General features: G+C 39.8%; 3 protein-coding genes across 6 annotated transcripts in view; all 3 read right to left on the reverse strand.

The window, feature by feature from the left end:
* Nucleotides 1-7,525: 7,525 nt before the first annotated feature.
* On the reverse strand, nucleotides 7,526-10,957 carry LOC127632845 (histone-lysine N-methyltransferase SETMAR-like). The gene is made up of 2 exons (XM_052111650.1): nucleotides 10,711-10,957; nucleotides 7,526-10,485 (listed from the first exon to the last, which is right to left on the reverse strand). The coding sequence occupies exons 1-2, from the start codon at nucleotides 10,804-10,806 to the stop codon at nucleotides 9,691-9,693; spliced, it is 891 nt and encodes a 296-aa protein (XP_051967610.1). The 5' UTR covers nucleotides 10,807-10,957; the 3' UTR covers nucleotides 7,526-9,690.
* Nucleotides 10,958-12,095: 1,138 nt separating this feature from the next.
* Nucleotides 12,096-17,752, reverse strand: LOC127632782 (probable protein BRICK1). The gene is made up of 3 exons (XM_052111548.1): nucleotides 17,558-17,752; nucleotides 13,149-13,231; nucleotides 12,096-13,062 (listed from the first exon to the last, which is right to left on the reverse strand). Exons 1-3 carry the CDS (start codon nucleotides 17,673-17,675, stop codon nucleotides 13,036-13,038), a joined length of 228 nt encoding a protein of 75 aa, XP_051967508.1. The 5' UTR covers nucleotides 17,676-17,752; the 3' UTR covers nucleotides 12,096-13,035.
* A 723-nt stretch (nucleotides 17,753-18,475) lies between these two features.
* The window catches only part of LOC127632781 (uncharacterized), a 49,823-nt gene continuing 40,936 nt past the window's right edge, over nucleotides 18,476-27,362 (reverse strand). For all 4 annotated transcript variants that reach the window (XR_007969135.1, XM_052111547.1, XM_052111546.1 and 1 more), the window contains 3 exons: nucleotides 20,307-20,466; nucleotides 19,493-19,629; nucleotides 18,476-18,720 (listed from right to left, as the gene is read on the reverse strand). The gene's annotated coding sequence lies outside the window, so the exon portion shown is untranslated. The remainder of the gene's footprint in view (nucleotides 18,721-19,492; nucleotides 19,630-20,306; nucleotides 20,467-27,362) is intronic.

A 27,362-nucleotide genomic window follows, 5' to 3' on the forward strand; every position in this document is an offset into this window, starting at 1 on the left:
TTTATTTTTTTTTTTAAAACGCACACATTTTATCACTACTTTTGGAGGGTTTCACAGTTAAACGTTTCCTTTCAGCAAAGGGATTGCACGCAACGTCGCCATTATCATATGGCTATGCACGTCACCCACCTCTTTCAACAAAGATACCCAAACAATCATTCCCTCGTCGGAGGGTTTTCATATCAAATGTCTTTCAACGAAGGGACTGCACGCAACGTGCCATTATCGTATGGCTTTACACACGTTGCCCACCTTCGGCAAAGATCCCTCAAACAATTTTGTTGAAAACATTTGTTTTCATATCAAATGTCGTCCTTCAACAAAGATACCGCACAGCAACGCCAGCCTAACGTAGGGCCGCATACCACGCTGCTCGCCTTAGGCAGATTCTGCACAACCAGGGGCCTCAACGGAGAGCCCAAAAAAACAAAAAAAAAAAAAACCTTGCCATTGCAAAGGCTTCACACAACCATACCAGAGATATCACAAATTCCATGTCAATTCTGATGCTCACATCTCTATTTTCTTCCCCAGAATGAACGCCTAACACAAGACCCGGTTCGTACCAAACAGGATCATCTTTTGGGGGTAGTTATACTACTTTCTGTCTTTTTGGGGGTAGGCTCCTCGCCCCTGCCTCCTATCTCCGGCAGGACATGACGGTTCCGGGCACAACTCCCTCGGACCGCCGGACGGGGCCTACACCAAAGAGAGACACATTACCTTCTGTTTTACATTTATCAAATAAATGGCATCTTAAACCTCACTCAAGCCTGCGTGTCTTTCCGATAGAACTTGGAGTTATGCCCAAGAACACAGACTGAGGTGCATGCACAGACACTAGACACACAATAGGCTTTTATGCTTGTCATCTATGTGCAGTGTTCTAAACAACAGGAAGAGTAAGTCCGGGCCGTGAGTGTGAGTGGGCTCGGGTCATTATTATCATACGAAGTTGCGTGTGTTTTGCTCAGCTCTTACCTTATTCTCCACCTGCATGAATTTGTGTGGAGTGGAAGAGAGCTTTGACTGAACCTTTGAGATGGAAATATGTGCAGCTACATCTGCTTAAAACTGAAAGAGGTCATACAGCTCATCCCTTTGATCAGTTGATGGATACAAAGGTTAACCCATGACACAAAAATCACCTGAACATCAGACACTCTACTAACATCCAGTGGTCCGACACAAAATGAAAGTGTAAAAAAAAAAGAAAAAGAAACAGACAAGAGGAAACACTTAATAATATAAAAAAAAAAAATCGAAAACAACATACATGTATACCCAAACAAAACAAAATGTCTCTCTCCACAGCTCGTTTCTGAGCACCATCCAAAAAGGCAAAAAACCTGCCCCATTTCCTGTCATATGCAACCAAACTGCCGAGCCGTCTATACGACATCTCTTCAAATGACGCAACCATGCCCAGTTGAGTGCACCATTCATAAAAAGAGGGAGTGCCCGCTGATTTCCATCCCCTCAGAATTATCTGTCTCCCGATCATCACACTGGTGAGGACCTACCTTTTTTACATATTTATTGGTTATATCAAATACCGCCCCATCACCCAACACACAAAGTCTGGGACAGAACAGAATTTGAGTGCCCAGGATCTCACAAACAAAATTCTGGACTCTCAACAAAAATCCTGAATCCTAGGACGAGTACAGAAAGCATGGGTTATATCGCCATCCTCCAACTGGCATCGCCAGCAGGTGGGTGTGTCTTTTAGATCAAGCCTACACAATCTAGAGGGGGTCAAATAGAATCGATGTAAGATTTGGCATTGCATCAGACACACCCTTGAATTTCTAAATGCAAACTTAATGTTTTTTAGAATCCTAGCCCACACTCCCTCCGCCAATATCAAGTTAAAATCTTTCTCCCATAATCTCTTGAGAGAAGTTGAAGTTCCATCTCCCAGATTTGGAAAGAGCCTGTCCAGAAATTCCATCATATTCTGATCCTCTGCTCGCTCAGGAATTCCAACAATTCCGATGTTGTCCTGCCGACTACGATCCATATCCTCCAAGTTTTCCCAGACATGCTCCAAATCCACCAGCGGATTAGCAGCTATCTGATGACTCCATATAATCTATCCATTTCTTGACATCTGCCACTCTTACAACCACATCAGTGAACACTTTTAATGATAAAAACTGGTGAGATTCGATACACTCAGTTTCATAACTGTTCGTGGAGGACAATATATCAAATAATTCAAAATCCCTGCACTCTGGAGACATTAAAAGACACTTATGTGCGCTACCTGATACGCCCGAGAGGGCCACAAGCCAGGGAGTCAATTTGGCCGGAGAGGTGCGGGAAATGCAGCGAGAGTTGCTGGGCATGTTGGCAATGCTGACGAAGGCCGTTGCTGATTTGGAAGATCTTGCTGTGATACGTCGATCACTGCCATGGAGGCGAAGTTCTCTGAGATGGTTACAAGTGTGGGGGATGTCAAGAAAATGGATCTTATCTGGAGTCATCGGAAAGGGAATGATCTGATAATCCACTAGCAACCAACGTGGATTTGGATTATGTCTGGAAGAAGTTGGAGGACATGGAGATCCATAGCCAAGGGAATAATGTCCCTATTGTCGGAATTCCTGAGGACGAAGAGGGTCGGAATATGGTGAAATTCCTGGATTGGCTCCATCCGAATCTGCTCGACATTAGATGAAAATCAAGGTGAGCTCTTATGGTTCCGGCATGGAGATCCATGGAGGGAGACCGGCCCCGATCAATTCTGGCTACATTTCTGAGATCATCCGATGAAGATCTTGTGTTATGTAAGGCGAGGAGTAAAGGAAGGCTTTATTGGGGAAAAACCACAGCATTTTCTTGTTCCCAGATTTTGTGAATTCGACAACAGAGAAACGTGATCGATTCAAGGAATGCAAGAAACAACAGAAGGTCGCTTTTGCACTGATATTCCTGGCCAAATTTAGAATAGATGCTAAGGAGTGCCGTAAAACCTTTACATGCCTACAGCAAGCGGTCAATGGAATAAGTGGGTCATTTATTGTTTTAGCTGAAATTAAGGAGCAAAGTCTTATTTTGGCTACCCCTGGCACCCCTTATGATATAATATTGGGAGGAGACTTTAATCTTTTGATGGACTCAGTCCTTGATCATAGTGAAGCAAAAGTGTGCAAGCACACAAAAGCAACATTGATGCTGCACAGGATGTGTAACAATCGTTGTATTTGGAGACCCTGGTAGGGACTATACATTTTTTTTCATCAGTCCATAAGATTTACTCTAGAACAGATTTAAAAAAAAATATATATATATATATATATATAAGTCCCTCATTTCATCTGTTATTGATTGCTCAATTGGAAAACTTTTAATCTCAGATCATGCATGCCCTGGTGTGTTTAGAGTTGTTGCCTCATACAGAGAAAAATAAATCATATAGTTGGCATTTTAATGTCTCCCTTTTGCAAAATCCTGAATTCCAACAAATGTAAAAAGGATTCAAAAAAATGTCATGTCTGCATCTGGAGCTGCCAGGGTGTGCCTTATACAATTTTTTTGATTTTATTGGACCCCCCCCCCCCCCTAGATTGTATAGGCGTGGTCTGAAATTTTAAATATGAAACATAATGGCAGTAGAAATTACTAACATCCAAAAGTGGCATCATTATTTGGGCCACCACAATATTTCTCTTTCATGTTGCAGTGAAATTCTCTTGACAATGTTCTATATAAAAACAACTTTAAATTTGGCTGCACTGAAAACCTGCAGCAGTGTGGTGTGGATATCAGCAGTCTTGCGTGACACACACTTGTTTACTAAAACACTGTCCTACTTTCTCAAGAGGATCTGCTCCCAAAGAAAAAATATTCACCGCAACAAACACAAATATGGGAGTAGTTTAAAGGTGCAAAGGGTTTTAGGGGGTTTAATACAAGTTAAGCTCAATCAACATCTGTGTTATAATGTTGATTACCACAAAAATGTATTTTGACCTGTCTATCTGTTTCTTGAAAGAAAGCAAATCTCACTCGAGATTACAGTGAGGCACTTACAATGGAAGTGAATGGGCCAATTCTTGGGGGTTTTAAAGGCAGAAATGTAAAGCATATAATTTTATAAAAGCACTTACATTAACTGTTAAACTCATGTATTATTTGAGCAAAAAAGTTGTATAAATTGTCATTTTTACAGTGATTTTAGGGTTTGTAGACAATACATTGTCATGGCAATGAAATTTGTAAATTGGCTATAACTTTACACAGATTAGTAAGCGATAATATCACACTAAAATAATGTTTACATGCATATTTTCTATGTCTTGTGGCTATACTTTTGAAAATAGTATTTTTAACGTAAATAAATTGGCCTCCATTCACTTCCATTGTCAGTGCCTCAGTGTAACAAATTAATTTGATTGATTATCAATATTAAGCCACAAATTCTGTCGATTGAGCTAAATTTCTATTTAACCATGAAAATTATTTGAATAATATCAATGTTTATACATGGTAGTAAATTATTTCTTAACACATTAAATAAATATAAATGTATATTTAAATTACCATTTTTATAATTATTTATTAATTTATATTCATAAATATAAATGTATATTTATCAATACATAACTTAAAACTGAGCATTGCTCTTACATTTGTTTAATTAAAATAATTTAATACTAATAATTCAATACAATAGATCTGAATTAATAATAGCAATATTGTTTGTGACCCTGCATATTTTATTATATTTAATCATTTTATAATATGAAATATACATCATTACATATAACTTATATAAGTTATATGAAATATATATTTGATTGCACATAATTACACAAAATATTTAGATTTCATATTATATACAAAATACAGCATACATAATAATAATATTATAGCATATGAAATAAAAAAATATGAATACATTGTTTTATTAATTGTTTATAATAATAATAATTATTATTATTTATATTAAATATTATATTAATTACATTTTAAATATAACATATTTATATAATGTTTATATATAAACATTATATAAATATGTTATATTTAAAATGTAATATATATATATATATATATATATATATATATATATATATATATATATATATAATAAATAAATAAATATATATATATATAATATATATATATATATATATATATATATATATACTGACGTTCAAAATTTGGGTTCACTTGACTGAAATGTTTCTCATGATCTTAAAAACCTTTTGATTTGAAGGCATATGCTTAAATCTTTAAAAAAAGTTTTGTGGACAAAAATAGAATTGTGCCAACATATTAATTGATAACATTACAAAACTACAATTTTATTTAAAAAAGTTTTTAATATGGATGACTTGGACCGAATAATAAAAAAAGCAGCTAATAAGTGCCCAGTATTGATGGGAACTGCTTCAATACTGTTTAAAAAGCATACCATGGCGATACCTCATGAAGCTGGACGAGAAAATGTCAAGAGTACATTTCTGCAAAGCCTATGCAAAGAGTGGCTACTTTGAAGATGCTTAAATATAACATAGTTTTTATTTTTTTTATAAATTTTTTTAGTCACAACACAATTCCTATAGTCCCATTTCTGTTCTTCCATAGTTTTCATGACTAAGAATGATTAAGTGACCCTAAACTTTTGACCGGTAGTGTATATGTATTTTTTTTATGCTGGTTCCAATTCGCCAATTGCTCTTAAAATAAACTACATTAAATATACTGTATGAGTATATTTAAATATATTTTTGTGTCTTTTATATGAAAAAATAAGAAAAGAGCAGTGCAGGGTTTAACCTCACTTAGGGCACAAATCCTATGGTCCAAGGAAGGGTCCTGAGCTGAATTAAACATTAGCTTTCCCTTTCACAATTCAGAGGTTTCAACAACAATTTTTCAACCATCAGTGCAGTCCTCTCTCGGAGATGTGAGTACTTTGCCAGTGAATGTGCACAACTCATGAGAGAAAGCTGCCACTTAAATGAGTTAAATGAGTGTTGGCGATTTCTGATTCACTCTCCAACAATAGTCGTTAAATACTACAGCCAACACGCACTGTGTCCGGTGGTTATCACACATTCTGTTGCCATAGAGACCTGTGAATGTGCTATCTCACCAAACCCAATGAGTTCATGAGACCAAAAACAAGATTGGGAGTGTTTACCACAATCTTCACACCAGTGAAGTGAATTGAGAGGAAACACAATCAACATCACGAAGTAATTACTACAAAAAAAGAAGAAATAGACATTGAGGGGGACATGTCTCCCCAAATATTCAAAAGTAGTTGATCAATTTGGGTTTTGCAATGGCTGATTCTTGTGACTGAACGTTTTCCACATAGTAACACATATATGGCCCACCCTGCTGAAAAAAAAATCTAAGCTGGTTGGACGGTCTTAGCTGGTTTAAGCTGGTCTAACAGCCCAACCACCTGAAAAGTTCCCAAAACCCCCCAAAAAAATAGCCAACTAACCAGTCTGGGAGACCAGCTAAGGCTGGCTTAATGACAGCACTTGTATGATTTAAAGATGTGCATTTTCTACATCACTAGAGTCACCAAAAGGAATTATAGAGACTGCGGCAGCGGGGGCGTGGTCGAGCATTCTTCCGGAGAGAGAGAAAGCGATAAGGGTGCACACACCTGAGCACTTTACTGTCTAAAACCTATTTCTGATTGCACTGGGGAGAGCAATAAAATGGACCAGAGAGCTCAGGTGTGTGCACCCTTATCGCTTTCTCTCTCTCCGGAAGAATGCTAGAGACACCAGAGACGAGGGAGAGAGAGCTGAAAGACACTGTTTAGAATTTAAGCAGAGTGGTATGCTGAAAAGCCCCTTTACGTTTGTTTCCTTTGTCCTCCTTTCCCTCCCTTCCTTGAATGCTACAATTACTTTTTTGAAACATGTTTCTATTGGTCAGTTAAGCAGAAAGTCCCGCCCCAAACTCAAGCAGATGTTGCTGTGCCCGGCTGATCAGAATGCTCAAACAAACAGAGCAATAGTGTTCACACGTTTCATTGAAACATTAAAGAAATTATACATTTCACCTTTAAAGACTAAACAAAAAGGAATCTAAAATCCTGAATGACCAATGGCAGTGTAACCAAAAGCGTTTGATGCTTATGGCATATAGTGTCACGGATCAAGTTGGAATCCATCTGTTCCCTCTCTGCATGCCTTGTGTTCTGTGCTATGGTTTCTGTGCTAATTAACCCATATGTGGATATTAATATTGCGCTAGAGATTAAAGCAGAGCTGCAGTGGGAATGGGGTAGATGGAGAGAAGAGGGGCAGATTTAAGGGTGCCATCACAAGAAGTGTGTCCCACCCCAGTGTGACAGAAGAGTTACAGACATTACTATATTAAAAATACCCATGGGCTCTTTTTAATTGCCCAGTACCCAATGGGATATAGGTATGGTGACAAATGCAGATTGCTCTTAAAGGAGACATTTTTGGTGTAACATGTAAGACACTGCTATATGTTTTGGGAAAACTTTGAAAATAAAAGATGTTTATTGAACCTATACGTAAAGGACATAAAATAGACAAGTGCAGATCAAGGTTTGGAGATTGTTGAACAAGTTTTTGCATTTATTCTTCAACATTTGGGAAGATGGTCACTTATGAATGGGTAGTTCTCTTGCACGCGCGAACATGCGTGCACACACACTTTTTTTAGGCTAAATTGAAGTAAATGTATAAGTGACAGTGAATCTCTCAGGCCATGTGACTGGAAACCATTTCTTTTAAAATTTTCACTTTTTTTAAATCACCTTTTTTTGACATCATTAGTTTATTTAAAATGGTCCTGCACTTTGGCAAATACATTTTTAAACATACAAATATTTCATAGTCTCAATATGATCTCATAAAAGCTGCATGCATTATAACTGTAAAAGAATCAGCAAAGTAATGGTTAAAGTAGGTTTAGATGAAGTAAAGCAAGACCTATCTGAAAGTATTTCATGTCAACTGCCCATATACACATTATGGCAACAAGCATTTGCCCTCCTCAATGGTTTAAAGTCACAGAAATGTGAATAACACTGGTCAAACATATGATAACAATTTTCTCTGAATCACACATATTCCGGTTTAATAGAAGATAAGCTCAATCAACACAATTTGTGGCATATTGACTACCACAACTTTTATTAATTTGCCCCTCCCCTTTCTTTAAAAAAGAAAAAAATCTGGGTTACAGGAAGGAATTTACAATGGAAGTGAAGGGGGAAATCTGTAAATGTTAAAATACTCAACTGTTTCAAAAGTATAGTAGACACAAGATGTAAACAATATACATGTTAATATGATTTTAGAGTAAAAAAAATTCACTTAACTCACTAACCTTTTCTGTGTAAACTATCCAAATGTACAACTTCATTCACATAATGCCCTAAACCTTAATATATTAAAATGACTGTTAATTAAACATGATGGTTTAAACATTATTTACACCTCAAATAATACCCATGTTTTAAAATAATGTATGTGTTCTTTTATATAATTAAAAGCTTCACATTTCTGTCTTGAAAACCCTACAAAAATTCCATTGTAAGTGCCTCACTGTAACCTCAATTTTTGCTTTTTATCAAGAAAAGGACGGACAAGTCTAAATGTATTTTTTTTTGTAATCAACATTATGCCATTTTTTTTTTAAGGATGGATGAGTCCAAATTAATTTGTCACAAATGCTTTCGATTGAGCTAAATATCCAATGGCATTATATGTAGACATCAACTAATCAAATTTTCATTTTCATTGATTTTTGCCATTTTTATGCCTCTCATTCACACTGGAATGGCATTTCCCTCCACCAAAAATATTGACTTTTTTAAAATGCTCTCCATAACTGCAAACTTTGGAACATTATGACGTTTGGAATCTTGAAAACTGAGGGTTCAAACTTTGGATTATAGATTAGTGTGGATGTGGTCTTAAAGGAAAAGTTCATTCAAAAATGTAAATTATCTTATCATTTACTCACCCTCATGCCATACCAGATGTGCATGACTTTCTTTCTTCTGCTGCTGAACACAAATAAAGATTTTTTAAATAATATCTAAGCTCTGTAGGTCCATGCAAGTGGCCAGAAATTTGAAGCTCCAAAAAGGACAAAAAGGCAGCATTTATGTAATTCAGACAACTCCGGTGGTTTAATCCATGTCTTCTGAAGAGATATGACAGGTGTGGGTGAGAGATATATTGAGAACAGATCAATATTTAAGTCCTTTGTTACTATAAAGTCTTCCCTCTGCTCAGTAGGTGGCAATATGCACGAAGAATACGAATCACCAAAAAACAAATAATGTGAAGTGAAAGTGGAGATCCTATAGTAAAAAAGGACTAATACATTGATCTGCTTCTCACCCACACCCATCATATCGCTTGTGAAGACATGGATTTAACCACTTGAGTCATCTGAATTACTTAAATGGTGCCTTTAGGTGCCTTTATGTCCTTTTTAGACCTTCTGGAGTTCTAGACACCATTCACTTGCATTGAATGGACCAACAGAGATTAAATATTCTTCTAAAAATCTTTGTTTGCGTTCTACAGATGAAATAAAATCATACACATCTGGGATGACATGAGAGTGAGTAAATGATGAGAGAATTTTTATTTTTGGGTGAACTATCCCTCTAAACTAAATGGAGAAAATCCAAAGTCAGGGTAGATTTACAAATGTTTTTTAATTGAGAATTGAGATATCTAATGGTAAAAAACCTGAGCAGTTTGAAGCCCCACAATAACAGGCTTTTCTCTGAAGCAGTTTTCCACCATCAGGCCCTTTCTGGTTCTCACTTGGCACTTTATCCCATTTCTGTGTATCTGTGTTGCTGTGGAGTCCACCAGCATAGTCAAAGGTCAGTTCTTTGCCCTGCTCTATCTTTTGGTTCGTAAACAGAGCAAGTCTGGGAAACAGTGAGTGCACTCGTACAGGCACCATGACCAGGTTTGGCTGGCACGAGTGGTTTATGTACCTGCCCACATTTCCCACACACACAGGGTCTACAAACATCTGAGTGACCCTGTCTCCTCCACTGTGCTCCTGAACAACAATTATGTAATTCATATCATTGGGAGTCTGGGAGAGCTGGCGGCTACGAGCCTCATCAGGCCCAATGATTTCCCCTGCATACTCACACACAAAGCGGCCACAAGGGATGTGCTCTAGAGTCTCCACCCCCAAGCCCCTGTCTTTGGTGCTGAAGATACCCAAGCAAACCTTGATCCCATTTTGAACCACACGGTTTTGGCAGGACTCACTGCAAGCACATAAGGCATTGCACTCAAACACAGGCCTGCTGTAGCCACCCTCCTCTTGTTGCTGGTTCAGAAGTCCCTCGTTGTTGTATGTCTTGCCGAATCTCAAGCAGGGGCAGCTGTCAAGCAGACAGGACTGGGAATGACAAGAGCAGCCCGGGAGGGTCACCGCACTAGGATCAATGTCACAGCCTGGCCCTTGTACATTCTCTGGTACATACTAATGGATAATGATTAAGAGAAATCAGTGAAAAACTATAGGGATGTGCTGCCATCAATTGGTGGTGTAGCATAACTACAAATAGCATGTAAATAAATAGGTAGACGTCCTTATAGTCAATCAGATAAGCGTACTGTTTCTAAACATAATTAAACTGTAACAAACAAAATGCCCATACATAGAGTGTGAATTTCAAACAAGGAGGCTAAAATATAGTTAAATTACCTGAAAGTTAGTAAAAGCTTCTTTGGGGACACTGCTCTCAATCAAAACGGGGACATTCTCGAGTCCATTACTCAGATCCTGAATGTATGATTGCATTATATTTTTCGTAAACTTATGGAAGACTCTGGTGTGAAAGACAACGTTATTCCGACAAGTTTATGTGTCCTTGTGAGCAACGCAAAATGGCAAACGGAAATGATACATGATGACATCAGAGCCCCAAAGATAACTAAGCAGAGACGAAACACTTTTATTAAAATAAATATACGAAACAAATTGGAACGCACAACGGATGTAGAAAAGGAATTCCCGCCTTACAGGTAAAACAGCCAATCACCTATTATATACAGACATCGTAATTTATCCTGGAATTTATAGTTGTTGTTTTTTTGCGTGATCTGAGCTACAGAAGCACAATTTATGATACAAAAGTTATCAGATTTGGACTGATTATATGAGCGGAACACTGGCTAGGAGACAAGAAGCCGTTTTTTAATATATGTCTATGTAGGAGGTAATTCATTGTGCTTAATAAACTGCTTTTGTGGCCTTTCCACAAGTCATCAACATGTCTTACACTAAACAGTCCTTTTAAAATGAACTGTGTTGAGTTTATGAAATTGACACGGAACATTTTGCGACAAGGTAGGTGTCATTTTACGGCTCTCCCCATTCAATTGTATGGTATCCGCAAACTGACTTAACTGACGTAACACGACAGCTGTCTTAAAATCGCGGAGGCAGAATAAAATATATCAGCATTTTGGTTTATACAAAATAAAAGTCCACTCACTTATTAGAGACCGAAGCGTTTATTGATATTGATTATTTATTTTCTTTTTTTTCCTTCCTTTTTTTAGGAGGTGGCTGGTTATAAAAAAAAAATCCGGATGTTATTTCATGCTTATTTTGTGGAAAATATTGCAACAACGCAACCATCGTTTTTAATAAAATTTTAAGCACGCACATGTAATGTATATATTATTTGACTTTCTTTGGAGGTCTTCCCACTAATCTAGGAAACAAATGGGATATGAAAGTTATTGTATGTTTATGTCAGAACAGACCTCTTTTAAAAAGTTTAAAATAAAAAGAATAGAAAAACTTTTTCGAACATTTTTATAAAGAAAAATATGCTGAGTTGTTTGAATAAATATTAAAAAAAAATTATAAAATTGCCTCACGTTTAAATGTTTTGGGATGTTGCTGTTTTTCTACAGCTGATTAATTGATCAATCGCATTTCATTATTTTAACAAATTAAAAAACAAATTGTAAATACGGATAGTATAGATAAAACAAATCTCCCAGCTCTGGCAGATTTTTATAGCATGCTGTAATGAGCATAACCCATTTTTTTTTTTTATAGTGATTGCTTATAGTGAATACAATCAAACAGGGTTGGTTTTTATGGAATAAGCAACAAAGTTATCATGTAATGACATACAACATAATATAATTCTCACAACACAAATTCACCAACTATCAGAAAGAGTGCTTTGGTTTTTGAGATCTTTACAAAAATCAAAACATTACCAATTCATTAAAAACACTGAAATAAAATAATGCTGAAATACATGATTAAACTATCATTTCTTTGGAGCATACTGATTACAGCCAGGGATGTATTCTTTACTTGAAGAGAACCATACAAATACAGAAATACTTGGTGATTACACCATTGATTGACAATTAAAATAAAACAGTATAGACATGGCTGGTTTTTTTTATGTTTTTCCACAAAACCAGCATCACAAGACACTACAACAACATAAAATTGCTTTAAAAACAGTCTAATTGGCACTTTAGTGCTTTTCATCCACTCCCACCTCTAACTGGCATTTCTCATGTGCAGATATTTGTAGCATGATTAATGTACAGCAGGTGGCAATGCATTTCAACACTCATTTATAAATTTAACAATAACAGAATAGAGTCTGGTAAAACACAAGAGGGCAAAACTCAAGAAGCAAAATATATGTTTATCCTATGTAATTTCAGTCTTACTTTACAATACCGTTAATATAATTTGCCTTTCAAAATGGTTTAAAAACTAGGTCAGAACCAAAAGACACTAAATTGGGCTGTTTACATGGGAAAGCACAACAGAGACAGTAACAGGTTATCTGACAGTCCAGAAGAATGGAGGCCTAGACGTACATGACGTCAGCCATAATCGGGCATCGTCAAAATGGTCCCATACATAAATTAACTGATCTATCAGAGCCAGCCAGTTGGAATTCTTTTTGAATAATTCATGTTGAGATGTAGACAGGAGGTGAATGTTTGTAGTCATCTTGTCCTCGTCATGGACCCCGAGAGATGTTTAAGTCAATGTTTCCCCTTTTGTGACCTTAAAGAGTTAAAAACAGACAACAAATCAGAGGTTTGTATCAAACAATACAAGACTAGAGACTCCTGCAAACTGTTCCAACTTACCCTGGCTTCGATGTACTCGATCCTCCTCTCCAGAGCGGTAAGTTTCTCATTCAGAGTGGCTAAGCGGGACCTGCAGGACATATCTGAAAAGAAAAACATCTTCTGTCAGCAATGCACTGACAGAGGCCTAAATATCAATGTTGCATACAGAAAGGCCCTAATTTCTTTTGACAAAAATATAAAATAATTGGACAATTAATAAGGAACTTACAAATATAAACGGTTATGTGAATGGGAGTGATTGGGAGATCACAGCAAATATTATTTTCACTTTCCCATTTGCTCCAAGACCAAAAGAAAAAAATCCACTATTAAATTTGAATGACTTTACAGAAGAAGAAAAAATATAGAGGGGTGGATTAAGACAATAAAAATGGGAGAAGATGCCAAATTTACTGTCACTCTCTCAGCAGCTATAATAGAAACCCCCTCGCAGCTGTGGTAATTCAGTTTTTATAACTGGGTCAATATACAATTGTGGGAGATTCTGAGTTTGAATAATTCTGGGAAAAAATATATTTATTTACAAAATATTATTATCTTTCCTGATAAATCATCCCTGAAATATTTTGTTTTTAGTCATTGCCAAGCTCAGGCATAATTGATTTCAGATATTTAGTTTTAAAAAGAAGAAGTTTACTCATTATTTGGTCAACTATGTTACGGACAAAACCTATAAGTTTTAACTTTAAGTAAATGGCAGACATTTAAAAAAATCATTACTCTTGGAAGAATATGTGTCTATTTACCTACCTTTTCAATTAAAATACCCAATTAATTAAGAAAATACACATTTTGTTCAATTGAAACCCCAAATTTCAAGTACTGAAGTAACCGGTCTGTATATTTTGTTTCCAAACTGCTTGATTCATGATAATTTTCTTGATGAAATTATGCTGTGGTATATATTTGACAGCTACTCAGTTTCTAAATATTTACTTGGAGATTAGGGAACCATTGAAATACATATATTTTTTTAAAAAACATAATGGTAACTTAATTGACAGCCCAGTATCATAGTTGACAAAAGTAACATAGTTGACTGGACATGACAAAGTAGGATGATATATTTAACAAAAACAATCCTAAACTATATCAATTATTATATGTTAGCTAATCTTTTATTGCATTTAATCAAGACCTGTTGAATATTTCATGACATAAAGGAGAAATACAGACGCACATCAGTTTACAAGGATCAATCACAACTTTATTAACAAGCACATGTATCATAAGCAAGAGATCCTAACATAGAAAACAACAACAAAAGTATCAAAAACAGCACTTACACAAAAATTCCACCATGTAAACATTTTGAAACTCTTGTTTGTGGAATGAAATACAGTAGTGCATTGTATTGAACAAAAAATAATAGTGCACTGCAATAAGTAACAATAACCAAATAGTGTTTTATTCTGTTGGTTAACAGAATAAGTGTGCTGCATTGGATCAAAAATTTAATAGTGCAAACAGTTGTATCTCAAAAACATTCATATGTCAGAACCCAAGTAAAACATTGGCATACCCTCCAACTTCCAGGCACCCAAGAAACCGGCGGAGACAGATCACACTCCCCATTTTCTAACCAAAGAACATGGCCAATTATGGTTTGTTTTTCAATGACTTTGTCAAGCTCAATCAAGTACATATATTTGTACTTTGAGTGTGTGTGTGTGTGTGTGTGTGTGTGTGTGTGTGTGTGTATCAGAGGTGTATAGTCCAGGTGCCAGAAAGTAGAAATCCTGTCCAGCAGCTGTTCCAATCATCACTAAACCAGCTCCTCTACCAGGTAGATGAGCTCGTTAGTGAAAACACCTGTTCTAGATGTAGAGGCAGATCCAAAAACATGGCAGGATTTTTACTTTCTGGCACCTGGACTATACACGTCTGGTGTCTATATGTGTGTGTTTGACCGTGTGCTTGTGCCACGTGTTTGTTAGCGTGTGTGTTTGTTAGCGTGTGTGTGTGTGCATGTCCTTAGCCATGAAGATATGATTTGGCAATATCTTCCCACACATCTCTTTTTATTTCAACATGACGTGCTGTCACGTGCTGTGGGGCAGGAATCAACCTGAGCACATCCTCAAATGGATACCAGAGCGCATCCTCTCGCATTGGCCAGTAGTAACGATTGTGTCCCACTCTGTGCATGCACTTAACATGAACATGTGTCTCACTCACTTCAACAATGGTTCCAGGGTAAACCTCATCGTCATATCTGATGACACACCACTGACCAACAATGTCATCTCTATCCCACTGTACTTCAAGTTCTGGTTGTTCTTGGTGCAATGCAGGAACAGCAGAGTTGACTTTGAAGTCGAAGGCCTGAACTTGGTAACACTGACATTGCAGAATCTGCCTTGTTGAACACAGGCAGCTCACATCACGGTTATGATAGTTTCCCTGGTGCTTGCTTGATGACCTGGTGAATCCGCATAGTGCATGGTACAGCTGGGAATCGTTGTGGCATCTGCTGTATGGCCTTTTCCACTGTAGCCTCTTCAATGTAGAAGATCTTGACAGCTGTATTGGTGTTTACCAATGCATTGAAAAGATGTTTAGCAGTGGAAATGTATTCACCTTGGCTCACCAATCTGTCAGCTGTTCTCTTCAGAAGGCCTCCTACCCCATCGGGGGCACCCTTTCCGTGGCTGGCCTCAAAAAAGTTCCAAGTGCCCGCAGTGAAGCCCTGGTTGTACAATTCAGTTGTCAACATGTAAAAGTTGCCCTTCTGCCTGTATTGTGAGCAGGGACCATCACTGAAAAAGTGGATAATTGACACTGTTGGGCATGTTTCCTTGAGATGGTTAAGTACTGGGGAGAGGTGTGCCCATATGGCAGGTGGACCCTTTTCTTTGCATGGCTGAAATTGTTGTGAAGCACAAGTGGTCTTCCTCACCACCAATGTAGAGGACCCAAGTTTACGTTTATAATATTTATTGCAAAGTATTTTATAGTTACTGTACAATTAGAATATTAAATGAACTCCTGAAAACTATAAGAACATGTCATGAATGTCAACTATGTTACTCTTGGTCAACTAAGTTACCTTTGCAGAGTAACATAGGTGACTGGTAACCTAGTTGACATTTTTGCTGTTTTTAGGGATAAAATCAAAATAGTTGCCTAGCACCAGACACCACATGGCATTTTACGGAGAGGTTCTTCTGAATATTATATGTACAACTGAGTAAAATTGAAATTCAAAGTTATTTATGAATTCATTTTAGTAACATTGTTGACATATGATAAGTTCACATTTGCCCCAAGCACTACTTTAGGTGAAATAACTGAAAATGTGGAGGGAGAACATACCTTGGAGTCATGCTAGTTTTCTCTTCAGGAGGAAATGACATCATGTGGAGCAGGTCATGTGATTTGGAAAACACACTCTTCCTTGAGGGGTGCATTTGCTATGGGTAACTTAGATGACAGCAACTTCTCGGACACATATTCAATTTGTCAATTTCTATTGAAAATGTGACATATTGCCCAAAAAGACACATTGTTCACAATTACCTCAACTTAATGTAAATAATATAATTAAAACTGTTTTTGAATAAGTTTTTAAAATGTTTTTTTAGGTAATGAGATTGTGATGTAATTCTTTTCGGACGGTTATTTAGTTGACATTTTAGGGATATCTAGTAAATTTTTATAAATAAATGATTATTTCCATAATAAATAACTATGGAATTTGTAAAGACAAGATCATGAAGACCACTGAAGACTTTTAAAATTTTATTTTAATAAGCATGTTTGCGAGATAAAGCTCATGGACATGAAAACTCCCTCAATTATATATTGACCCAACTAATACTAGGGTACTATAACAAAAAGTACAATATTATAAATTTACACTTTTTTTTAATTATAGAGATTTACGCTGCTAAATAAAACGGAAATCCCAGTCTGTGGAAAAAGGTCCATTATTGATATTCCAGATACAGTGAGCACTGAAACTGGGTCTGCTTAATCAAAACAAACCAATGGATCTGCGTCAGTGTAGCCCGTTTGGCTTTTGACCACAATCAAAGACTTGAACTGTGTATGATATTGAGTATACCAAGAGGTTAAATAATTAGTTTAACACAATGATTAATGACAAAAAGGTTGTTAAAAAAAAAACTCAAGACGCCAGATCAGACCAACCCAACTTGCTATTCCTGATGGGTACTCTATTTGTAAGTCGAATAAATTGCTTCTCCAACACATGTAGGCGCATCCTCCGATATGTTGGGGTCCTAAACAGCATTTAAACCCAAAACAATCTTGATAAGCCTACAAATGTTCCACATATACCGCAGCCAAATGAACCACTGCTCTCGATTAGCATGCTAGCATGAAGAAATGGCGTATTAAATCGAGTAAAATCAAAACCACGCCGGGCAACTTCTGCATCTTACCGAATGAATTGAGGAAATCTGCGATTTTCTTAATGCTGCTGGTGATCACTTCGATGTACTCCCGATTCGCCCAGTCTTGGTGAATTTCTCGTTGCACTGGATCCTCCTGTCCGGCCATCGTGAGCTAGTTAGCTTTAGCGGCAGTATGTGTGAAATGATGCCCTCCCCCGGACCGAGAATGAGGTTGTTCCCAAACTGCATTTCTGCACCCTTGAAGGGCACTTCGCGAGGGGTGTGAAAGAGTGTAGCGTTTGAGCTATACTATAAATGCACTTAGGTGCTGATTACTATCAGTTTGCAACCACCAGAGAATGTCCGATTGAAGAGGAGATATATCAATGCACCACTCACAGACCTCTTGTAGAAAAATGAACGTTCTTTATTCTTCACACGTTGATGTTTATATGTACAGATTCAGTGGAGTAGTTTCAAGGTATGTAGATATGTGTGTGGTTCTATATAAAGAAACAATAATACTGTATGAGTATTTACACATATGAAATATTACTAAGAAGAAATAGGAAATGCCCCAGCCAACACACCCATGTGGGGCCCAAAGGGGTTGCACTTGGGCTGATATCTGGGACCCAGCTAATTTTGTCCTCAGTTTCCATGGAGGACCCAGATGGGTTGATGATGGGCTCTTGATGAGCTCCATATCATGCGCATATGGGTAACCCAAGTAGCTCCCATTTAGGGCCTACAGGAGTCTGCCCACATGGGTTGATGATGGGACCCAGATAGGTCTTATCTACGGCTCTTATGGGCCACAACGGGTATATATATATGGGCTACCATATTTGTCTGTTTGGGTTACCTTATTTTACAGTAAACCCCAAATACAAACATTACATGTAATCCACTAAACTACACTAAAATGTTAAAGGTATTCAATGAACAGAAACCAGTAGATCATGCTTTACTTTATTAAGGAAGTTATAATCATCATTTAAACATGACTATTAGAACTTGCACATGTACAACTTTATTAACAGACAAATATAAAAAGAAAAGAAAAAAAGTTAAAGCTTCTGACAAACTTTATTTGGCATAACTTGTATTGTTTATATATGCATATCTGAAAACTATAAAATTAAGCATTTCACGAACAAAACAACAACAGTGCAGCTTCTTACTCCTCTGTTGTCGCTCTCCCAACAGCCCTTTGAAAAGAGAAAATAAATGAATAAACCATTATGCAACTTTTTAAAATTACTTTTCAGTTCAAACAGATGTGTCACGTTAGCCTTTTGGTGCCCTACATCAAGTTTATCTAGATAAGGGGTTTGCAAACCTGTCCTGGAACACCCCCTGCACTGCACATATTGGAGGCACAAAATGTACCAACTTTTACCACTTTTTAAGTCATTTCTAGAAATTAGTATTGTAGTAATTAATATATTCACTTTGTTGTCACCAATGCTCTCTCTCCTTTGTTGTAGATCATTAAACCGTTGTGCTGCTTCCCATTTATTGAACTCACTTCCTGTTGAAGTTTGCAATAGTTCAAGTCTTCTGGTTTTTAAATGTCGTCTTAAAACGTATCTGCTTAGGCATGTGACTTTTTTTGTAATCTTTATGTGATTTTAATGTCTGTTGCTGAACTGGCTTTATTATTTAATGCTATTGTTTTTATGGATTTTGTAAGGTGTCCTTGAGTACCATGAAAGGCGCCTATAAATAAAATGTATTATTATTAATGTTAACCTGATAAATGTGCGCTGTTATTAGACGCATATCTGTGTGCGTTTACTCTATGACTCCTGTTTGTTTCACCACACTCAATCATTATGTTTGTCGGTGTGCAGTGGCAAGCTTTATGTGTGTGTTTGAGCGCTGATTACTCTATGAATTTGCATTGATTTGCACTATCATTCTTGTCTTTTTTAAAGTTTGTATTTTCACATAAAAATAAGCATATCTTAAGACTTCTACCTATCTTGGTGTCCACCACGTGTCCTCACAGTACGGTTTCCTCCCCTGTCCCTGGCACCAATTAGCCACTTTGACACTGCCTTTTCAGCCTCTCTTCTGTTAATTTGGTTTGTAAGGGCATTTTTTTTTCAAGCTTCCTGTAAAATACATAAAGAGCATTAGAGTGAGATTAAATTCCATATTTGAGCCCTTGCAACAAAGCAGATATCTCCACCTTGATATTTTTCAGGAAATACAAAAATGGTATCGGATATAATATTCTGTCATACACAAAATTTTTGCTGGTTTATTAAACAAACAAACAAACAATGGAGCAGAGCAATATTTCATGAGTTCACACTTACATACAATTAGAGGGGGTAAAAATGTATGCATATTGGCATGCTGTCCAGGGAGTGCTGTCCAGGGAGGAGTTCGACCCGAACCCAGAGTAATCCCCCCATTTGTGTACCTGAATACTACTGTTAGACCTAACTTAATTTGTAACTTTTGTTCTATTGTATTTATCTATGCTTATAACTTGTGTATTTTTTATTATTTTATTTGTAGTACTTAACTTGTATTACCTCACTTGTCTTTAATAATGTTTGAACTGTTTTATTTATTATAAACCATCAGTTGTGTGATTGCTACAACACTAATTAACGGTTACTTATCACTGAATTGGCAGTATACCTGGTCCATATCGTCATAATTCAGGGTATTCTGTCCAAGTATGGACAATTATTTGCATACAATCAAATTGATTTATGAAGAACTCAACTCTACAGAATAACCTCTGTTTGCACATTTATATGTTAAACAGTAAACATACCATACACAACCTCAAACAGTTTGAGCCCCCCAAACTCTCGCTTTCCATGGCAGCCAACAAAATTGTACTGTCTTGATAGGGGGTGGTCTAAAAGGAAGGCCATCATCCTTCGTGTGGCTTCATCCACAGTTCTCCCTCCAATTTCTGCCACCACGCCAACCTAAGGAAAAACAAGATTATCATAATGGGGGAGACAACACAAAATGTTAACCTGAATAATCGCAATTAAATTTCCCCCCAAATCGTGCAGCCATAGGTTAATCGATGGCACGCTGCTATTTTTGCTATCGGAAGTAGTAATCTACTGTGTGTATTGTGTATCAAGGTCAAGGTAACTTTATTTGTCCCCGAGGGGCAATTTAGATTACAGTCAGCAGTAACAAATATATTAATCAAACAACAACAATAAACGCAACCACAGAAGAACATAATTTATATTTGAATTTACCGGGTATTGTTAACAATGGTGATAACAGTCGAAATAAATGACCTTTTTAATCTGTTTGTTCTGCATCGCGGCAGACTATATCTGCGCCCGGATGGCAGCAGCATAAATTCATCCCACAAGGGATGACTGGGGTCAGCCAGGATGGCTCTCGCCTTCTTAAAAGATCTGACCTTATACAGGTCATGTAGGTCATGTAAGGGTGTGTCAACAATTTTGCTGCATACCTTCACGATACCTGGCATGCGATTTTTCTGTTTAATAAAAAGTGACCCGTGCCAACAGATAAAAGAGAAAGTAAGAACTGATTCAATAAAACAGGAATAAAACATTTCCGTAAAACAGTGTCGACATTAAAACTACGAAGCTTACGAAGAAAGTGCATGCGCTGATGTGCTTTTTTACACACAGCATCAACCTGGGACTCAAAGCACAGTTTACTGTCGATTACAGTCCCAAGATATTTGTACTGCTGCACTAGTTCAACTGGATGATTGTCCATCACAACAGGGGAAATGACAGTGGGATTTCTTCTAAAATCAATGCACATCTCTTTCGTTTTTACCACATTAATTGTTGTCTTGTCTTTGTTTTGTCATGGTATGTCTTGTCCCTGTTCTTTCTCTTTTCTCTGTCGCCCTCTGCTGCCCTTTTTGGTCATTTCTCCTTTCCCTCTTTTCTCCTCCTCTAGCTGTTCCTTATCTCCCCTGAATACTTCGCTAATTCTCTTCCCACCTGTTCCCGTTTTCCTCTGATTAGCTCTCTACTTCTTTCTCTGTTCTTGCTGCTTCCTTTGTCGGATTCTCACTAGAGTTTCTCCCGCAAAGGAATACAAGCACTGTCTCGTTTGTCGCTGTCCAAGTCCTGTCCTGTAGGCATCCGCCTGGCTTTACTACCTGTTCCCGTCTAAACTACCTGTCGAGGCCCTGGCTGCTCAGGTCACCGATCTCACCAAGCAGATACATCTTCTTCGCCTTGATTCAACGCCCGTCTCCAGGGCTCCCTGCTCACCTGAACCCAGGATCAATAATCCACTGTGCTTTGCTGGTGAGCCTACTGAATGCCGCGCGTTCCTCACTCAGTGTGACGTTGTTTTCTCTCTTCAGCCCTCTACTTACTCCCAGTGCAGAGCACGCATCGCCTATGTGATTTCTCTCCTCTCCGGACGGGCTCGTGAGTGGGGAACGGCGATCTGGGAGGCGGAGGCTGAATGCACCAACCGTTATCTGGACTTCAAGGAGGAGATGATAAGGGTTTTTGACCGCTCTGTTTTTGGTGAGGAGGCTTCCCGGGTCTTGACTTCACTTCGTCAGGGGAAGCGATCCGTCACCGATTACTCCATTGAGTTTCGCACTCTTGCTGCCTCCTGTGACTGGAACGAGCCGGCTTTACTCGCCCGCTTTCTGGAAGGACTCTGCGCGGAGGTTAAGGATGAGATTCTCTCGAGAGAGGTTCCTTCGAGTGTGGACTCCGTGATTGAGCTCGCTATTCGTATAGAGAGAAGGTTCGACCTGCTTCACCGAACTTGTGGAAGGGACTTCACGTTCACCGCTGTTTCCTCTTCCTCAGCACTACCATCTTTCTCCGTAACCGTGGATTCCGAGCCCATGCAGCTGGGGGCATCCGCATTTCTGCTAAGGAGAAGGAGCGGAGAATCATCAATCGCCTCTGTCTCTACTGCGGTTCAGCTGTCCACTTTGTTACCTCCTGCCCGGTAAAGCCAAAGCTCACCAGTAAGGGAGAGCTACTGGTGAGCGCTACTACTATGGTCTCTCCTTCGAGGTCTTGCACTACCCTTTCTGTCCATCTCCGTTGGTCCGGCTCGTCCGCTACCTGCAGTGCGTTGATTGACTCTGGGGCAGAGGGCTGTTTTATGGACGAGACCTGGGCACGAGAACATGATATCCCTCTTCAGAGGTTAGATGAGCCTACGGCCTTGTTTGCCTTAGATGGTAGCTCCCTCCCCAGGGTAGCTCCCTCCCCAGAGTTCATGGCTTGTTCAGCATAACCCCACTATTGATTGGTCTAAGAATACTATCCTTTCTTGGAATGTGTCTTGTCATGTGGAATGTTTAATGTCTGCTATTCCCCCTCTTTCTTCTGTCTTTTCTTCACAGGAGGAGCCTGGCGATTTGACAGGGGTTCCGGAGGAGTATCACAATCTGCGGGCGGTGTTCTGTCGGTCCCGGGCCACTTCTCTTCCGCCGCACCGTTCGTATGACTGTAATATTGAGCTTTTTCTGGTTACCACTCCGCCTCGGGGTAGACTTTACTCGCTGTCGGCCCCCGAACGTAAGGCTCTCGAGGACTATTTATCTGTAGCTCTCGCGGCCGGTACTATTGTCCCTCCTCTTCGCCCGCCGGGCGGGGTTTTTTGTTAAAAGAAGGACAGATCCTTGCGCCCTGCATTGATTATCGAGGGCTGAATGACATAACTGTTAAGAATCGTTACCCACTTCCTCTTATGTCATCAGCCTTCGAGATCTTGCAGGAACCAAGTTTTTACCAAGTTGGACCTTCGTAACGCTTACCATCTCAGTGCGCATTAGGGAGGGGGACGAGTGGAAGACGGCGTTTAACACTCCGTTAGGACACTTTGAATATCGGGTTCTTCCGTTCGGCCTCGTAAACGCCCCAGCTGTCTTTCAGGCACTGATTAATGACGTCCTGGGAGACATGCTGAACATTTTTGTTTTCGTTTACCTCGACGATATCCTGATTTTTTCGCCGTCACTTCAAGTTCATGTCCAGCATGTCCGTCGCGTTCTTCAACGCCTGTTAGAGAACCACCTTTACGTGAAGGCTGAGAAGTGCACTTTTCATGCCTCCTCTGTTATTTTTCTCGGTTCTGTCATTTCTGCAGAGGGTATTAGAATGGATTCCGCAAAGGTCCAAGCGGTTATTAATTGGCCCGTACCCAAGTCACGCGTCGAGCTGCAGCGCTTCCTCGGTTTCGCTAATTTCTATCGATGCTTCATCCGTAATTTCAGTCAAGTTGCTTCCCCCCGACTGCCCTTACGTCTGTCAAGACGCGTTTTGAATGGTCCATTTCCGCCCAGAGGGCTTTTGATCTCCTTAAGAACCGCTTTACGTCCGCGCCCATCCTCGTTACTCCCGATGCATCCAGACAGTTCATCGTCGAGGTTGACGCGTCTGAGGTAGGCGTGGGAGCCATCCTTTCTCAGCGCTCTCCCTCTGACGATAGGGTCCACCCTTGCGTGTACTTTTCTCATCACTTGTCGCCGTCTGAACGTAACTATGATGTGGGAGACCGCGAGCTGCTTGCCATCCGCTTAGCTCTAGGCGAATGGCGACAATGGTTAGAGGGCGCTACCGTTCCTTTTGTCGTTTTGGACGGACCATAGAAACCTTGAGTATATTCGTTCCGCTAAGCGTCTCAATGTGCGTCAGTCCCGTTGGGCTTTGTTTTTTACCCGTTTTGAATTTATTATTTCCTATCGCCCTGGCTCCAAGAACACTAAGCCTGATGCCTTATCGCGCCTCTTTAGTTCTTCAGAAGCCCCCGCGGACCCCGAGGGGATTCTCCCTGAGGGACGTGTCCTCGGATCAGCTGTCTGGGGAATTGAGAGGCAAGTTAAACAAGCGCTCGCCCACGCCCCTGCACCGCGCACCTGCCCTAGACACCTTCTTTTCGTCCCCGTCCCTACTCGCCTGGCCGTTCTTCAGTGGGCCCACTCAGCCAAGTTGGCTGGTCACCCCGGCGTTCAGGGCACGCTTCCATCCGCCAGCGTTTTTGGTGGCCCACTCGGGAACGTGACACGCGTCGTTTCGTGGCTGCTTGCTCCGTCTGCGCGCAGACTAATTCTGGGAACTCTCCTCCTGCCGGACTTCTCAGACCTCTTCCTATCCCCTCTCGACCATGGTCACACATCGCCTTAGACTTTATCACCGGTCTTCCTTCGTCGGCGGGCAAGACCGTTATTCTCACGGTCATCGACCGGTTCTCTAAGGCGGCCCATTTTATTCCCCTCGCCAAGCTTCCCTCCGCCAAGGAGACGGCACAAATTATCTTCGAGAATGTTTTCAAGATTCATGGCCTCCCATCCAACATCGTCTCGGACAGAGGTCCGCAGTTCACGTCTCAATTTTGGAGGGAATTTTGCCATTTGATTGGTGCTTCCATCAGTCTCTCGTCCGGCTTCCACCCTCAGCCGAACGGGCCAATCAGACTGTTGGTCGCATCTTGCGCAGTCTTTCGTTCCGTAACCCTGCGTCCTGGGCCGAGCACCTCCCCTGGGCAGAGTACGCCCACAACTCGTTGCCTTCGTCGGCCACTGGTCTGTCTCCTTTTCAGAGTAGCCTTGGGTACCAACCCCCGCTGTTCTCGTCTCAACTCGCCGATTCCTGCATTCCGTCCGCCCAGGCTTTTGTCCAACGTTGTGAGCGCACCTGGAGGGGTTGAGGGCGCTCCTATCTACAGGGTCCGCAGGATCCTGGATATGTGTTCTCGGGGTCGTGGGCATCAGCTTCTGGTAGACTGGGAGGGATACGGGCCCGAGGAGAGAAGTTGGGTTCCCTCTCGGGACGTGCTGGACCGCTCGCTCATTGATGACTTCCTCCGGAGCCACCAGGGTTCCTCCTCGGGAGCACCAGGAGGCGCTCGTTAGGGGGGGGGGTACTGTTATGTCTTGTCTTTGTTTTTTCATGGTATGTCTTGTCCCTGTTCTTTCTCTTTTCTCTGTCGCCCTCTGCTGCCCTTTTTGGTCATTTCTCCTTTCCCTCTTTTCTCCTCCTCCAGCTGTTCCTTATCTCCCCTGAATACTTCGCTAATTCTCTTCCCACCTGTTCCCGTTTTCCTCTGATTAGCGCTCTACTTCTTTCTCTGTTCTTGCTGCTTCCTTTGTCGGATTCTCACTAGAGTTTCTCCCGCAAAGGAATACAAGAACTGTCTCGTTTGTCGCTGTCCAAGTCCTGTCCTGTAGGCATCCACCTGGCTTTACTACCTGTTCCCGTCTAAACTACCCATTATTTGTATTCTGTCCAGCTCGCCAGATGCAGCGAGAGGAGCTGGATACAGCTAGTGTTTTCTCTCGACCCTAGCCCTCCCTGGGGAGACCAGCAGCCATTCGCCGCTCACTGCTACCCCCGGCCGCTACTTTGTGATGCCTACTTAAGTTCTCTAGGAAGTCTTCTGTTGCATCGCCCTCTCTGCGGGTTGTTTATGTTCGCTGTCATTCTCTGAAGGAGAACATTTGTGTTTTTCATTATTGCTTCCTGAACTAACATTAAAAGACTCTTTTGTTATATCGCTTTTGGGTCCTCACTTACCATTGCAACATTAATATTTAAAAAGGAGGATTTGCACCAATCAATAAAATCATCCACTACAGGACCGTGTTCGGGGTCATCACTACTGAGGAGGGACACAATGACAGAATCATCCGCAAATTTAATAATGTGGCACCGTTCATGATGGCTTTGGCATTCATTTGTATATAAAACAAATAAAAGAGGGGAGAGGACCCAGTAGAAGAAAAAAGTGCATCAGATAAAACACTGTTCACTCTCACCCTTTGGGACCTCACTGTTAAAAAATCCATTAGCCAGCAGATCAGTCCAGTATCAATGTTATAAGTGTTCTTCAACCTGTCTGCTAAAACATGGGGCTGAATGCAGTTAAAAGTGGAGAAAAAGTCAATAAATAGTAGACGGACAAGGGACATGGCCCCCTCAAGATGTTTAAAAACCATGTTTAAAAGTGTCCCTATTGCATCGTCCACACCTCTGCCCGACCTGTAGGCGAACTGGAAAGGGTCTAACTTATCCTGTACAGTGTCCAAAAGTGCATCCTTCACTAGCCTTTCAAAAGCTTTCATGACAAGAGAAGTGCCACTGGTCTGAAATCATTGAGGGTCTTAGGAGTTTGAATCTTAGGCACAGGAACAATTATTGAGTCTTTCCAAAGACAAGGGACCCTATGCAGGTGTAGAGACAACTGGAAAATGAAGCAGAAGATGTCTGCCAGCTGAACAGCACAGTTCTTCAAAACACGACCCCCGATCCCATCGGGACCTGGGCTTTTCCTTTCTTTTACACCACGAAAGAGATTCGAGACCATGAATTTATCAATGGGAACAATATTATTCACAGGATTTAAATCAACATTTTTAAAAACAGCCACCTCCTCACTAAAAACATTGATAAAAAACATTCAGTTCATTACAAAAGTCCAGATCGGTTTTTCCATTCCGAGTAATGGAAAGCTTTTTGGACTGCAATCCCATTATGGTTTTCACGCCGTCCCAAGCAGGACGTGAATTTCCAGTACGCAGCAAGTTTTCTACTTTGTCTTTATATACGTGCTTGGCAAGCTTGAGTTCCCTCTTCAACTGTTTAGATAATACCCTGTGCTGTAACATATCCCCCTGATTAAAACTAATGTTCCTCTGATTAATTATGCTTTACTGATTTAGAGACCCAGGGTTTATTATTTGGATAAATGAGAATGGATTTTTGGGAGATGATCATTTCCTCACAAAAGGATATATAGGCAGACACAGTTTCTGTCAGTTCATCTAAATCCGGACAAGCATTTTTAAACACATCCCAATCAGTGACAGTAAAACAGTCCTGAAGACAATGAACAGAGT

This window comes from Xyrauchen texanus, chromosome 39 (genome assembly GCF_025860055.1).
Source record: "Xyrauchen texanus isolate HMW12.3.18 chromosome 39, RBS_HiC_50CHRs, whole genome shotgun sequence".
In the NCBI taxonomy this organism is placed as follows: Eukaryota; Metazoa; Chordata; class Actinopteri; order Cypriniformes; family Catostomidae; genus Xyrauchen; species Xyrauchen texanus.